The sequence below is a fragment of the Sinocyclocheilus rhinocerous genome, unplaced genomic scaffold (genome assembly GCF_001515625.1).
Source record: "Sinocyclocheilus rhinocerous isolate Xijiao unplaced genomic scaffold, SAMN03320098_v1.1 scaffold647, whole genome shotgun sequence".
Classification (NCBI taxonomy): Eukaryota; Metazoa; Chordata; class Actinopteri; order Cypriniformes; family Cyprinidae; genus Sinocyclocheilus; species Sinocyclocheilus rhinocerous.
The window spans coordinates 821,816-838,167 of record NW_015632746.1 but is presented as its reverse complement, the minus strand read 5'-3'; the positions used below and the strand labels follow the sequence as shown (position 1 = coordinate 838,167).

Sequence of the window (16,352 nt, the reverse complement as noted above, 5' to 3'; positions counted from 1 at the left end):
AGGTCAAATGATCCAGGCTGTAAATATGGAAGTCTGAGACATATTGTGTTAAGTAGTTTTCCGGTAAGGCGTTGCTTGCCCAACAGACAACCAGAGAAGAGCGAAACCACTGTGCTTTCAAGCTAAGACCAACATCAGCATATGCCTTCAAGATCCAGAAATACATGACAAAAACGTGATTGTTTTAAGTGTTAAGAGACAAGAAATATTGAAATATCTAGAAAAGTCCAGTTGATTTTGATGTCTATGTTTGTTCTTGATTGACAATGTTCTTTAAGGATGCATGATTTGGTAACAGACACCTGGAAACTCGTATCTCTCATTGGCTGGGAGATTTCTGTGCTCTTTTAGTTCAGTTGGCGACAGGCCTCAAATGTCCATTTCGAAGCTCCTCCGTAGATCTCAATGCTGGTTTCCAACCAAGAGAAGACGTTCCCCACTTGTGCTTTGCTGCTGCATGTGGCCAGGTTATAAATCTCTCCCACGGACAGCTTTCGGTCCCAGATGTTGAAATTCGCCATGTCACCGACAAACGCTTGAGTGGCATCAAACCCTCCACCGAGAGTGTCCTGCAGGTGGATAAACATTTATTTGAGTATTTGAGATGCTAATAAAATAAACGCTGAATGCCTTCAAAGACATATGATTGGTCCCTGTTAACCTTTGAAGCTAATCTGCCCATAAATGATTCATATGTGCTTTTCATCCCTACAGGCGTCTTTGAAGGTCTCTGCATTTCAAATGGGCCAAAATCTTATCTACTGGTTGTTTTATAGAGCGTTTTAGAATGGACTCTTTTCAGTGATATCTTATAATTGGCTCTGTTAATATTCTATAGTAATTCTATAGAGTTTTAGTACTAAAAAGCAAAATAATAGTTTGCTCCGCATAAAAGACAATGAATAAAATATCAGCTGCAATTAGGGGTGTATGATAATTATTGTCTAAGATAATATCGTAATTGTTGTTTTGATGATGTGCAAGCTGACATTATTATGTATATGCAAAAAACAAACAAAAACTCATCTTTAGAGTCCAAAAGCATTCACTGCGTGATGAAACCTATTAGCATTCAGTTACAATTAGTATTTCAAGTTATGAAAGCAAAAACGTTTCTGTACAGATTTTTATTTTTTTATTTTTTATAAAATATGATATAGGCTCGTTTAGTAGTATCACACAAGCAAGAGTGCCGTTTTCCTGAATATCAGCATGTGAATGTGATCGCAAATGTGAGTTTCATTTCAGATACAATATTGATTGTTGTTTTTTTCAGTTTCTATAATGAAAATTGTTCCAAACAAAGCTGAAACAGGACATTTGTGCATCTCAGAGAAACACTGCAGTGTTTCATTCCTGAATGAATCTGTTTTTGAATGAATCATTTGAGACAATGATTCAATGATCCAGTTGTTAAGACGGTTGCTTGCTTCATTTATAAATGAATCATCTGTTTTGAATGAATCATTTGAATGAATGATTCAGTGAATCACTTATTAAGACAGAGACTTGCCGCCACCTACTGGTGGTTTTAATGTCATTTAAACCAGCCAAGGTACCAGCACAATGTTGATATTTATCGTTATCGAAAATATCGAGATACCATTTTTTGGCAATATCGCACAACCCTAGCTGCAATGTATTATGGCATTGCCTTATCCGAAAAAGATACATGCAATGCTGCCTTTCAATTTAGCCAAAACTAGGTGTTTTACAAAGCAGCAGTGAAGCTTCCTAACTTTTGGACCAGCTTTTGCCTGAGAGAAAGCCTACAATGTCTTAAAATACAGCTATGTGGGCAGCTCATTATGTTTTGGAACAGAGCCATTGTGTATTCTTCACTCATCATTAAATCATCGTTGTGTAACATCTTGAACTACCACGCCACACTTTGCTGTATTGATGAGTGAATTAAGGTTAAACAGAGGATGCATACCTGCTCTTGTCCCAGAATCAATACCCCTTGTGGTTTGATTGGATGGTAAGGGGCCAGACTGTCCCCATTTCCCCTCATTACACCATCCTGATAAGCTTCCCACACTCCATCTCGAGTTGTCCATGTGATACAAATGTGATGCCATTTCCCATCATTGATCAGGAAAGGCAGCTTAGCAACCTACATCAAAAGAGGGAAAAAAAACATAAGAAACCTAAAGATCTGTCTGTCTGTCTCCTTTAAAGGAATACAATTAGGAATTTAAATGTGAAGAAAAACCATGCATTCCTACATTTCCCAAATGACAATTCATATTTTTCTCAATATTGTTCAGGTCAGTGCTTATAAAGCGTGAATGTACCTTATCATTGATGAGCATTTCCATTGGGTTGTTTCCCCACTCAATAAGAACCAGTTCATTGGCCTGTCCCGGGACTGCATATGAGAAAGGCGTCCCCACTCCTGGAGAGGCGTTGGATTTGAGCCACATGCAGACGGTGAAGGCGTACATCTCTGGCAGGCTCTTCTTGACTTTAGCATACATGTAGTTGGTCCTCAGAGGGAATGTCAGCTGGAATTTATCCAGTGGTCTGTTTTCCTTTTGCCCTGTTATTAAAAAATGAATACATGAATGCATTTAAATAATGAGTCCTCTAATTTTGTCAAAGACATACAGTCTATAAAATCTCTGTACATAATTCTCAGTAGCTTTTTATTGCTGTCCATAAATGTATCCATGCATCACAATGAAAGCAAAATATAAGGCATCATGTGTGTTTAAAGTATATTTCTAGGGAATAAAAAAACATTTATTGATTTTATTTGGTTCTTTTTGCCTGGGAAAAGACAAGCAATCTAGTGCTGTCGTCCCACCTGGGAGCCTACCTCCTCTCATTTATTTCTACTCTAGTGTTTGATGCTCGCAACAAGTAATAAGGCGTAAAAGCCGCAATCAATGGGCATCATTACTAAGGTAGAGAAATACCTCAAACAATAATTCTGTCATATAGTTTACTAACCCTCAAGTTATTCCAAACCCACACAATAGTCTCTCTACCATGGAAGACATTTGCATGTTACATTTACAGTACCTTTGGATGTTAGACTGCAATTTAAGTTGTTATTCCATGAAATTCTTACCATGTGCTGTACTGCTCAAACCTAATGCACGCATTTAAACATAGCATATCAAGAAATAAAACATCATTTATAATCAATAAAATGTCATTTCTTTAATTAATTGCCTAAAAAATATTGAAAAACGTTTTAAAGGGGTCATATGATGTTGCTAAAAAGAACATTATTTTGTGTATTTGGTGTAAATGAAATGTGTTTATGCGGTTTAAGGTTAAAATCCAAAAACGGTATACTACCGTAAAATTAATGTCCATTACATGTAATGTCCAATACAGTTTTTCACCGTATATAGTAGGGGAATTTACCTTTAACCATTTAACAGGTTTTTACTGTAGCATTTTTACAGTCTTTTACCGTTAAATTCACGGTCATTTTTTACAGTGTAGGCGTGGTTGACTCTTAACTTTTATAAAGAATATCTCTTTGGATTTGAGACTTTAGTCTTTGCTACTTTACAGATCTTCTTTATGCACCAAGAGCTTGTAACACTCCAAAGAGAAAGGAAAAATTGAAATCGCATCATATGACCCCTTTAATCCACATCCTGCCCAATGTACTCATCTAAACAAATTCTTCTGAACATAGTAACTTGAAACTGTTATTTATTTTGTATACATTTAGGACTCTTTATTATGATCCCATTAGTTACTGTAGTTACTAGCATTACTTTTGGGGTATCTTTCCATTTTAAACCTAAATGTAAGATGTAAAATACAAACACACACACACATATCAAAATTAATACTTAGTCCAAATTAATTATCCCATTCTGTCTTGTTGACTTATAGAAGCATGACTTTGAATTTATAACATTTACATAGAATGACGATAAAATGTGATTTACTGTATGTACTAGGGCAAACCCTTTCTAAATAGCATTAAATAGCACAAGCAATTTGACACAAGCTGACATAGCAGCTCTGCCGCATGAACTATATGCTCATTAACTTCTTGGAAGCACTTAATCTAAAGTGCTCTCATGCTTTTGACAACTTGGGTCATACACTTTTCCGTTGCAGCTCGATCTGACCTTGCCTCATTTCAAATGCATTACGTTCCATATTAGTTCTATATTTTCATTAACCATTTTTATTGCTTTGATCAGTTAATCATTGAAAGCACATCGCTTTTGTGAGCTACAGATGATTTTCAGCAAATACCTTAAATTGTGATGCCTTCAGCACACGTATTTATAACATGGCTTCACGTGAGTGGGAGTACATTGAATGACTATTTTTTTGTGCAGTTTTGGAGCTTGACGATGTGCATCGCCATACGTATCTATTTGGATGGAAAAGCTCAGCACAGACATTCTGCAACGTATCTCTGTACTTCACAGAAGAAAGTAAATCTTATTTCTTTGGGATGACATTATGGTGAGTAAATGCTGAAAATCCCTATTCTATGAATGCCTTTTAGACTGTACAAGGCTGTGGGACATTATGCATTTTAATGACTGATAAAAACGTGATTCACGTGAATGAAAATTCACAAAACTCATGAGCTTGCAAAAACTCTCTGGTTCCCATCTGTAAATCATGCTATAAAGCTGGTTGGGTGGAATTGGATATGCAAAGCAATGCAGCTCTGTGGACCCCCCTCCTCTCCTGCGACACACCAGCGCGACACTACGACGCCAATTTATTATCCACGCTGGCATCTCCAAGAATATTTTCCACGTAGAAAAACAGGTCAAGAAAGCGCCCGATACATTTACATGACACGTACATGATAGGTGGAGCAGAAATGCGAATGCTTACCTTTCTCTAGATCGGTTATTCTCTGGTGCAGTGAGGTGAGAGTGGACTCGACGCGTCCGCGCTGTTCGCTCTCGTTGCGCAGCCCGGGCTTTCCTTCCTCCAAACCGTTCACACGGGACAGGACCTGCTTCTCCAGGTCGTCAATTTTGGTCTGCAGAAGATCCTTCAAGCTGTTCGCCTGGACGGAGTTGTTATTCCGGCTAAATTGCTACGAAAGAAAAATGTGAACATCTATTTGCGAGAGGAACGTTTGATTTAAGTTTAGAATAATAAACGCTACAGGTACTGTTTAAGAACCTTAAACAGGTACACACTGCTGCTAGGAGTAAAATATATTCCATATCCAAATAATTTAAGTTGCATATCACTATTTAAGTCAAATATTATTTCATACCTCACTAAAATAAAATAAAAAAGTCCAGATGTGTTTTTTTTAACACTCATGTTTAAGATTATTGGTTGTTTGTTTGTTACATTTGTATTACATTCATAAGAATTAAATGCGTTATGATGATGTTCATTCCTCCCCAGGCACGCTGTTCTGCAGTGTGGCGGCGCATATGTCCATATCCTTGGGCACGGACGTGCAAATGAACTGGGTCTGTCCAAAGTCCTGGCTCATCCCGTCCGCCAAAAGACAAGAAAGTATCAAAAGTTTCCAGTGCATCCCTCTCGCTCCAGCCTCCATGGCGTGTTTGTTTCCGAAGTCTCTTCTGGACAAGTGATTTCAGCAGCGCTCCTTTTCTCTGTCTGACAGCTTGTGCTGGTTGTAATCTGGTTGTGGTGCGCTCGGGCTTTATATAGCACGCGCATCTGCGGCGGTGAGCTGCCTCACGCGCCTGATCATGATCTCCCGCCCCTGGATATTAAAGCAGGAAGAAAAAAACATCCAGTAAGTCAATAAAACTGACGGATTTTCCATTGTCTAAAGCTCAATTAATTCCACGCAATCATTGGGAGATTTTCGTCTTTGCAAGGAAAAGTTTTTACATTCTTTTATAATTTAGAGAGATTTTTTTTAAGTTTAATAAACTTAGGTAATGTATAGGCCTATATTTTATTAAAAAATATTGTTGAAATTATGTTTATTATAAGAAACAAGTATGAATATAATTTATAAATCATTGAAAAGTGGGGCATTTCCAGAAATCCCCCTATTTGAACAATCATAACATATTCAATCAAACCAACGAGTTAGGTTACCAGAGCACATTATTCTCTTAAACCACCCAGTGTTCTCTTAGGAAAAGTAAAATCTGAAAAGAAACAAAGACTGAATAATTGCTCATCAGAATAAGCACAGTTTTTTTCCACAGAAACGTATTTATTATTTATCAGTGTTGCATTAGCTGGAAAACAGTCTCTCACAATACTTACAGATTAAGCATTTTTGTAAAAAAAAAAAAAAAAAAAATGAAAATATAATAAAATCAAAGAGGATCTAGACATCTTTTATCACAGATATAAACATTGATGCTTTATACTGAAAATATATCATAAGCATCTCTGGTTAACACAGTGTAACACTTTGCAATAACATGAGCTTCTACAGAATCGAATTAACGGGCTGCATAATGTTTCTGTATTGATTTAGAAGCATTATGCTGCCATTTCCTGTCTCCTTTGTCCACTTCACTAAATGGGTGTCTGAAAGGACTCATGAAGACAACAGCTTAATTAGTGATGAAGCATAATTGCAGTATCAGAATGATTATTGGTCCTCTACCGCAGCACACATGCCGTGCATCGCTGATGGTAACATTAGTTCCAGCAGTTCTGTCATTGAGTAGTTGGAGGATGTGCTGCTGCAGATGGGTGTAAAATCTATTTGCAACAGCTATAGACTACTCTGACAATGGCCACGCTTCTGTGACATTGCACATCTCTCTTGACATCACACTGTTGGCTGATTTCAGTGTTGCAGTGTGAACACCAAAGTGCATTATGGTGGACTTCAAAGTGAATCAAAACTGGCTGTTCCATGAATCAGAACTAATAAACTCATACAGCTAGTGCACATTATTACAAAGACGCAAGGGTATCAGGGTAACGTGCATAACACTAAAATAATGCAATAAAAGAAACAACAAATTGAATGTAAAACGTAACAATAATTAAAAAAAAGGCATGTTCACGGTTCTCTGATTGGTTAATGGTCACATGACATGCAGGTGAACAAATTAAATATTTAATATTTTTAATAAGTGTTTTATTTTGATTGATGTTATTTAAAAAATATTTTAAGCTATTTTGAAATGATTGTACTTTATCTTTGTTTAATATTTTTAGTAAGTGTTTTATTTTGATTGCTGTTATTTTAAAAATAGTTTAAGCTATTTTAAAATTATTGTTCTTTATCTTTGTATTTTTATACGGTTATCCTAAATCACATTGATTAACGAGTTGGGTCAAAAGTAATCTAAAAGTAATTAAAAAGTAGTCCAATTATATAACCTAAAATTACATTTCTAATTACAATTTTGGTCATGTAATTTGGCTACAGTTTGTAAGTAATCTACCCAACGCTGATTGAACTAAATAGAACATTGTTTTATTTTCGGTTATTAATTATTTTTATTATTATTTAAATGCATTATACTTCCAGATATAATATAGGTTTTACAGGATTTATGCATTTTTATGTTAAATTTAATATAATAGTTCACCACATATATAACTGTAACTTATAGTTAACCAAGAGGTTTTAGTGCTGCATTTTTACAATCGTTGTCTATTAAAGTTGCCATGAAACAACTGACTTTACAACCATACTGTGACATATTTCCAAGTGAAATGGCTATCAAAGGATTAAAAAATGTATTGCTTATTGGATTGTAAAAAGTGAGTGCTGAATAGCGTAATGGAGGCAGATATGAATGTGACTGGCTTGAATGCAGTATGGACTTACGTCATAGACGTCAAGTGAGTAATATGACAATTATCACATTATTGATTAAAGATTATGAGGTCAAAAATGCATAGATGAATCATTCACAAGAAGATCTTCTAAATGCATTAAGAAAATAAATATATGGTCAGTTTCAACTTATTCTTTGTCCATTAACATTTGTAAAAAATCTCCCACAGAATGCAATTTACTACACATTTGGTAGATGCATATGAAAGATTTGCATATAATTTAACAGTTCAGTAGAGCCAGCATTTTGAGTTGCATGTCAATTTGGCTCTACTGTGTTTTTTATGAACAATCTTCCAGTAAGTGCTCTGTCTAGGGTTTTTAAGTCATTGTAAAAATAATTTTTTTAAAGGTCTATGTTTTCCTTTATAAAATGAAGAGGCAGTGCATAGTAAACATGGCACAGTTTAAGCCCTTTATGTAAAACAAGGTGCTTTGCCATTACTCAACAAGCACTTATTGATCATCATTACCGCTGACCTGCGTAGATAAGGGCTCGTCTTAGCGCACATTAAAACAAGAGGTTCAATTATCTGATTACATTAACTGTGAGGAGGAGAGATCTGTGGGCTTTGTATGAGACTTACATGACACACCTCACCTTTCAGTTATCCATATATATAAGACCGTTTTTAATCTCCTTGAAGGCTTTTCAAATCATTCATAACACTATAGATATTTTTTAACAATTTATCCACCTCCATGTTGTGTAATAGCTGGGCTGAAAGCAGCACTGTGGGCGAATCCACCGCTATCAATCTAATGATTATATTTTGGCAACCTGTGACAGTCAAGCTTTTTCCTACACAGCTACATAAACAGATTCACATATAGGTGCCAGAATGGTTATTGGAAATTCAAAACATTTCATACTTTTTGTCATTTTCTGAGCTCCTTTCACAAGTCTGTCCTTTTGCGCAGTGCAGGTAACAGTAGTATAAATAAAACACCCTTGAAAATACAAAGTAATCAGCCCAGGAGATCTTAAAGGGATAGTTCACCCAAAAATGAAAATTAGCACATTATTTACTCACCCTCAAGCTAGGCACCTAGGCGTATATGACTTCCTTCTTTCAGATGAATCCAATCGGAGTTATTTTAAAAATTGTCTTTGATCTTCCAAGCTGTTTAATGGCAAGTCAGCGGGTGTTGCAGTTCATCAGTCCAAAAGAAGTGAAATAAAGCACATCCATCCATAATAAAAAGCCGTGTGAGGCACTTTTTGTTTTACTCTTATCTGTATGACCAAAAATGGAGTAGCATATGTCAGCTGTTTGATCGCGCCGGCGCCTCGCACACACACACACACACACACCACATATTCTAGCAATTCAAACTTGCCATCGCAGTCTGTTCATTATCAAAATAAAATACAGTCAGCCAAACATATCAATTTAAAGAGTCCATAGTATAACCGGTCTACAGATGCTGTTCTGCCAAGCGCATTTTTCCGCATGTGAAGAGGATGATTTTTTTTTCCGTTGAAATGCGAAGCCGCATGAAGCCTAGTCTACATTATAAATAATAGTTTAACAATGAAATACATTGCGAATATGGAAACATATGGGATTTGTGCCGAATGAGAGAGGTAGGCTACGTGAGCCCAAATGTAGCCTACTTTCAGTTTCGCTTTATTTTGGTTTCTTTAGCTTTTTTTTTCATTCTTGATCTGTTCTGCATACCGTTACATTTAAATGCTTTGTTTTGGAGTGAGGGGAACTAGGCTATGATTATAGTGTTAATGATGTTTATACATTATAATATTTAACTTTATTTGGTATTATTTCTGGTATTTCTGGTATTATTACACTCTCTCCAAACGTCCCGCTGCTCACTAAAGAGTGGAGAGAGTGGGTTAAGCAGTAGCACCAATCAACGAGAGCGATTTAGAATTTAAGAAAGCTGATTGTTAAATAATATGTTGAGGACCAATACATAATCTACAAATCATGCTCCAAATACATCTACATAAACCCGCACTGTCACGATCTAATGCACTTGTTAATGCCGGATCTTTAAAAACAAATACAAGAACGCAAAAATCCAAAATCTGACATTTTCCGGAACAGGATCCGGCTCAAATTAAGCACTGGGTGCATTGTGTATGCTAATTAAGCAGCGAGTTACATCATTGTAGGGGAAACACAGCCCAGTTCGGGTTTGAATGTCAGATCATTGCTGTAAATAACAAACATGGCACCTGAGGACTGCTTCGTTGTTTTTATTCGCCATTATTTTGAAGGTTTCTTCTGGCAGAGGTGTACAAACTCGGTCCTAGAGGGCTGCTGTCCTGCAGAGTTTACCTCCAACAAGCTCCAAAACACCTGCCTTGAAGCTTGATTTGTTGGTTCAGGTATGTTTAATCGGGTTTGGAGCTAAACTCAGCAGGGCAATGGCCCTCCAGGACCGAGTTGCCTTATGGTTCTCCCGTGGTGCTAGAACTACTGCTATCAACAAGAAACTATTCTTTTAACCACAGGTCGAGAGTTGTAGTTCCAACCGCATAACTTTCCCATGCTACTTGTGAGTGTTCATTGAAACACAGTATTGTTGAACTATGTTGGTACCGACAGAACTTGCTACCTGGCTAACAATGCTTTTGGGAAACTGAAACCTCTAGTACATTTTCTGCTTGATTTGTTAGTCCAAACTGAACACCGTCCATATTAAAAAAGCAAAATCATCTCTGTAGGGATCTGCACTGAACGGAAGAAGTGTGTTTCATCATTATTATTAGATACTAGCTTACAAAAAAAGCCATAAAGTATGGGCGCTAATGTGGTTGGGTTTACTCTGCTCATTCAGAAACCCTAGACAGTACCTTACTGGAAGAGCAAATCTAATGTACAATTTACTGCTCCCAGAATGAGTTATACAAACTCTCTTTCTCATTAAGGTCTACAGCACAGAAATTGTTCTAGTTTACTCTCTCACACGTGCATTAATACTCCAGAGCTTCATTACGAAACAGACTGACTCCGGTTGTGGTCGACCACTAAATAATGCATCCCCCTTAACGGCAGAAACACATAGAGCGCATGAAGCCTAGTCTACATTATAAATAATAGTTTAACAATGAAATACATTGCGAATATGGAAACATATGGGATTTGTGCCGAATGAGAGAGGTAGGCTACGTGAGCCCAAATGTAGCCTACTTTCAGTTTCGCTTTATTTTGGTTTCTTTAGCTTTTTTTTTCATTCTTGATCTGTTCTGCATACCGTTACATTTAAATGCTTTGTTTTGGAGTGAGGGGAACTAGGCTATGATTATAGTGTTTATAATGTTTATACATTATAATATTTCACTTTATTTGGTATTATTTCTGGTATTTCTGGTATTATTACACTCTCTCCAAACGTCCCGCTGCTCACTAAAGAGTGGAGAGAGTGGGTTAAGCAGTAGCACCAATCAACGAGAGCGATTTAGAATTTAAGAAAGCTGATTGTTAAATAATATGTTGAGGACCAATACATAATCTACAAATCATGCTCCAAATGCATCTACATAAACCCGCAATCGCTCGGTCTCGTATGCACGCGCAGTCACGATCTAATGCACTTGTTAATGCCGGATCTTTAAAAACAAATACAAGAACGCAAAAATCCAAAATCTGACATTTTCCGGAACAGGATCCGGCTCAAATTAAGCACTGGGTGCATTGTGTATGCTAATTAAGCAGCGAGTTACATCATTGTAGGGGAAACACAGCCCAGTTCGGGTTTGAATGTCAGATCATTGCTGTAAATAACAAACATGGCACCTGAGGACTGCTTCGTTGTTTTTATTCGCCATTATTTTGAAGGTTTCTTCTGGCAGAGGTGTACAAACTCGGTCCTAGAGGGCTGCTGTCCTGCAGAGTTTACCTCCAACAAGCTCCAAAACACCTGCCTTGAAGCTTGATTTGTTGGTTCAGGTATGTTTAATCGGGTTTGGAGCTAAACTCAGCAGGGCAATGGCCCTCCAGGACCGAGTTGCCTTATGGTTCTCCCGTGGTGCTAGAACTACTGCTATCAACAAGAAACTATTCTTTTAACCACAGGTCGAGAGTTGTAGTTCCAACCGCATAACTTTCCCATGCTACTTGTGAGTGTTCATTGAAACACAGTATTGTTGAACTATGTTGGTACCGACAGAACTTGCTACCTGGCTAACAATGCTTTTGGGAAACTGAAACCTCTAGTACATTTTCTGCTTGATTTGTTAGTCCAAACTGAACACCGTCCATATTAAAAAAGCAAAATCATCTCTGTAGGGATCTGCACTGAACGGAAGAAGTGTGTTTCATCATTATTATTAGATACTAGCTTACAAAAAAAGCCATAAAGTATGGGCGCTAATGTGGTTGGGTTTACTCTGCTCATTCAGAAACCCTAGACAGTACCTTACTGGAAGAGCAAATCTAATGTACAATTTACTGCTCCCAGAATGAGTTATACAAACTCTCTTTCTCATTAAGGTCTACAGCACAGAAATTGTTCTAGTTTACTCTCTCACACGTGCATTAATACTCCAGAGCTTCATTACGAAACAGACTGACTCCGGTTGTGGTCGACCACTAAATAATGCATCCCCCTTAACGGCAGAAACACATAGAGTAACGACAGAGATCAATGACTGTAATTTCACATGCTGCCTCTCATCTTACCGTGCATTAGGAAAAGACGGCAGTATCTTCTGAAGTTGTATTATGACACTTTGTCATACAGCAGTTTTCAACTGAGGACCTCTAAAGAGCCAAGGGTTATGAGAGGTTAATGCACAGTGCTAATAAATGGGAGATGTGTATTTCTTGGCTGCATCAGCAGAGTTTTTGCATTTTCCCTGCCCTCATAAGTTATGATCCATACAGTAGTTCCACTGGCACTGTGAGCTTGTTTGTTCATTATCTGTCACTTTGTCCAATGGGTTTTTAATCAGAAAACCTTCTGATAACATGATCTCCCTCTAAACCTGCCCTTGTGAAAAAGAACGTCACTTTAGCATACTTTTAAAAAGAGTGCTTATTCCAGAAATAATATATTTTCAAAGAATATACATAAGTATAAACTGGCAATGAAAATATTTGATAGTTTATTACATGCAATTAGTTGAACTTAAGAGTTATTTTTTTTATGTAAGACTTTGGTACATTTGTATATGCAATTTCATTATTACTTCTAATGTCTTTGAAATGTGGTAAAATTATGCTTCTACATAACTGTATTTAAATACATTCGTAATTACACATTTGTAAGGATGACGTTACAATTTAGTGTTTTAAAATATATTGACTTTAAATGCAATATCATTATAATCGAAATTATAATCATGTACTTTACATGTGCTTTAATATGTTAGGCAATGCATCAAAATAAGTGTACTACTTTTAAGAAAGACAAAAGACTTTAAAGTAAAACTTTTAATTTGACATTACTACAAAGTACACATTTTAAAAGTGTGAGACATAATTATGAAAGTGTACTCTTAAGTACACTTAAGTGGCTTTTATTATTTATAATACATTATCTGCAAGTACAGGTTTTTAAAAGTATACTTTAAGGTTTGAAGTACACTACAAGTGCACATTCAGTATTAAGCACACAAGGGGCGATTCCAGGATTTAAATCTAATCATAAGATGTGGCGCAAAGGGATATTTCTTATTCAGGAGTCATTTTCAAGCCCACGTGTCATCTGTATTCACAAAACTCCACAGATTTCCAAAGAATTTTGATGTCCATCATTCATATTCATACTCAAACATAGTTCCTCTCATCTCCTGCCCTTTGCATATCTTTCGGGCTAATTACTTTTAGCTACCAATAAGGGGTGTAGTCCTTTCAGCTCTATTTAACACCATTTTTTGAACCCATTCGGCTGAATTCCGCAGTCTTTTCTCACAAAATCTATGCAGAAAATGACTGCAGATTCCATCTGGACCTGGTTATGCTTCTGCATGGCTAATTAGCCGAGTGGATTAAGCTATCTGTTCTCCTCTCATTAGAACTGTGTTTGTTCACTGAGCTGTGTGTAGTAGTGTAATCTATTAGTTGATCCATTCCCAGTTTGCGCAGTGCGTTAAAACTAAACAATCAACAAGCCTCAATGTGTTAAATAATAATGTGCATTGATTTGTTGTCTTGCTGGTGTTGTCTGGGGAAATAGGTGTTTGCAGTCTTGCGAAAGTGAACCAGTAAGCAATAATATTAGCAATGAATTCTTTGTATTTTGGTTTGCTCAGTAACCCTCTGCATTTTATCCAAAAGAGTTTAGGAACAGTTTATGGATGGATGGATTGTTTGAGAAGCATGAATACAAAACTCCTTGCACTATAAAAATTTCATGTCCATATCATTTGTCATCTACTAACCTACACCCTGAATTCATTACTGTGACATCTGCCTTTACGCTTACAAGAATTAATTGCATTACTTCATCACAGAGGAAAACCCCAATTAAAGCTTCCCTGGGCCTGAGGGCCAGGATCATCCCTGCCTTCCCAGAGCAGCATGGATTCGGTCACTCGAGGGTCACCACACTAACTAGACACTCAAATACCAGCTGAAATGAAAAATACCCTTGAATCGACTAATTAAAGGCAATCTTCATCCCTTGTGGTCACACATGAGCAGCACTCTCTCCTTTGTCTTTTCACAATATATTTTCCCTTATGCTTTGCAGATGAATGTGCTTTTAGCTTCCCTCCGTATGTTTTATTAATGGTTATAATTTCATTATTTTCTTCTTAGGAATCCTGAATAGATATGGTGTATCATCACAGTGGGGTTAGACATTATTATTTTGTTTTTGTTCTTCACTCTCATATTCTGTCTCCAGCCGCACTGATGGGACATAATTGTTCGCTGCGTGTCAGTTGCATGCGCTCACAAATGATCTGACAGTGAGCCAGTTTGACACTCATGGGATTTCAGCTAGAAGATTGATGAGTATTTCAATTTCTTGCCAACAGAATGACAAAACCAAATCAAGCAGGCATTTACATGTCAGTCTTGTATTGTAAAAAGTCCAAAATGCAGCATATCGTGGTCAAGAACCACCCACTTTAAACATTATACTAAATACAAAGTTTTTTCATGAAACTCTAGAGGGTGCAGGCCGATAGGTTCTAATTCAATCTGATATAATCATATCATTACTCAAATGGCACAGCTGATTGGTTTCTTTTCACATCAGCAGCCAATGAGCTGCTGCCCAACCTTCAAATACCCAGCTAGTGTTTGCTGTAGCAGTTGCAGCGCGCTTCAGAAACCCTCCACCTTCCCCAGCTCCACCTGTCTAGATCTGTTTTGGGGTAATTTCACATATGTTATATGTGTGGGGTAATTCCATGTATGTTATATGTGCAGCAGCAGTATTTCCTAAATTCTCACAGCAGCATATCTGAGGATGTATTGGCAGGAGCAGTTTTTGATGCTTGTTCCGCTGCAGCAGCAGCAGCGTAGCAGATCTATTCTGCCAAGACCAAACACATGAACATCGCCATGTGTATTATGTTAAACTCATGATCTGTCAGATGTATTGACATAACTATAAGAAACTTTGCAACTACATGTCAGCTAACTAGTGGTGGAAAGAGTACTAAGAAATTGTACTTAAGTAAAAGTATTGCTACTTAAGGAATAATTTACTTGAGTACAAGTAAAAGTACTGAAAAATAATATGACTCAAGTAAGAGTAAAAAAGTAGTTTGCTGAAAAACTACTCAAGTTTCTGCGTTACAAAGTACTTAAGTATTATTTTTCTATTTTTACCCAAAATAAGAGCATTATGGAGCAGGGTTAACCCTAACCATAACACTCATGTACTTTAATGTCTGTTTCACAAGTGAGACCCAGGAAATCCCTTATATGGACAAATGCATCAGATATCACTACAGCTGAATAACATGCAGATAGAGACACTTTGACTGATGAAACGTGGAAGACAATAAACACAATTGCAATGCAATGATAATTGACATAGCTTGTATCACAGTATAGAATTTTATAATTATGAAATTATATTTAAATCCTGTATGTCATTAAGTCCTACTTAAGTGGGCCAAAAAAGCAATCTAAAGCTCAACTATTCAACTAATTATATTTAGTGCAAATATATTGAAGTATTCCCTTATGTGACACTATGTAGCGTTGGTTAGGATGCTGCAGTATTAAAAAATAGAGTTTATATGCATTAAATATATTTATATTGTTGAGCTTAGACTGAAATTTGATTTTTCCACCTTAAAAGCAAATGAATAGCAGTTGTTCAGCTCAGCAGGGTCAAACAAAAGTTTGTCACTGGTGTAATCATTGCTCTTCATTTATTCACCAGCGAGTTATTGGGTAATAAGAAGGAATGTTGTCTGTAGCCAGTTGTCTTTGTATCTTTGCCTGTTTGCTCGTTTTATAGGGTTAGCTTTTGATAGATGTTTCGACAGTAGCTATACTCTGGTAATGAATTGTCAAACTAATCTCTCCAAACTGTGAGAGATCGTCCCTGGTCTTTCTGTTTCGGCTTGATGTGATGCTGAATAGTCTCGTAATTTCAGGTCTGATGCGGATGGCAAATAACGTAAAAGAATAGGATAATTCATCTCTGGTAATTATGTTTGCTAGCA

At 36.8% G+C, this 16,352-nt stretch overlaps 1 protein-coding gene across 1 annotated transcript; it reads right to left on the bottom strand.

Annotated features, from left to right (window-relative positions):
* Positions 1-8: 8 nt before the first annotated feature.
* nptx1l (neuronal pentraxin 1 like) lies at positions 9-5,606 on the bottom strand. Its single transcript, XM_016556147.1, has 5 exons — positions 5,354-5,606; positions 4,834-5,041; positions 2,298-2,542; positions 1,937-2,116; positions 9-569 (listed from the first exon to the last, which is right to left on the bottom strand). Exons 1-5 carry the CDS (start codon positions 5,519-5,521, stop codon positions 348-350), a joined length of 1,023 nt encoding a protein of 340 aa, XP_016411633.1. The 5' UTR covers positions 5,522-5,606; the 3' UTR covers positions 9-347.
* Positions 5,607-16,352: the final 10,746 nt, after the last annotated feature.

Bases quoted from the DNA above. Each gene is read 5' to 3' on its own strand.
- nptx1l (XM_016556147.1), bottom strand. From the start codon at position 5,521: ATGGAGGCTGGAGCGAGAGGGATGCACTGGAAACTTTTGATACTTTCT. The intron at 2,543-4,833 runs GTAAGCATTCGC...TTTTAATAACAG, and splicing joins AATAACCGATCTAGAGAAAG to GGCAAAAGGAAAACAGACCA. The intron at 2,117-2,297 runs GTACATTCACGC...CTTTTGATGTAG, and splicing joins AAATGCTCATCAATGATAAG to GTTGCTAAGCTGCCTTTCCT.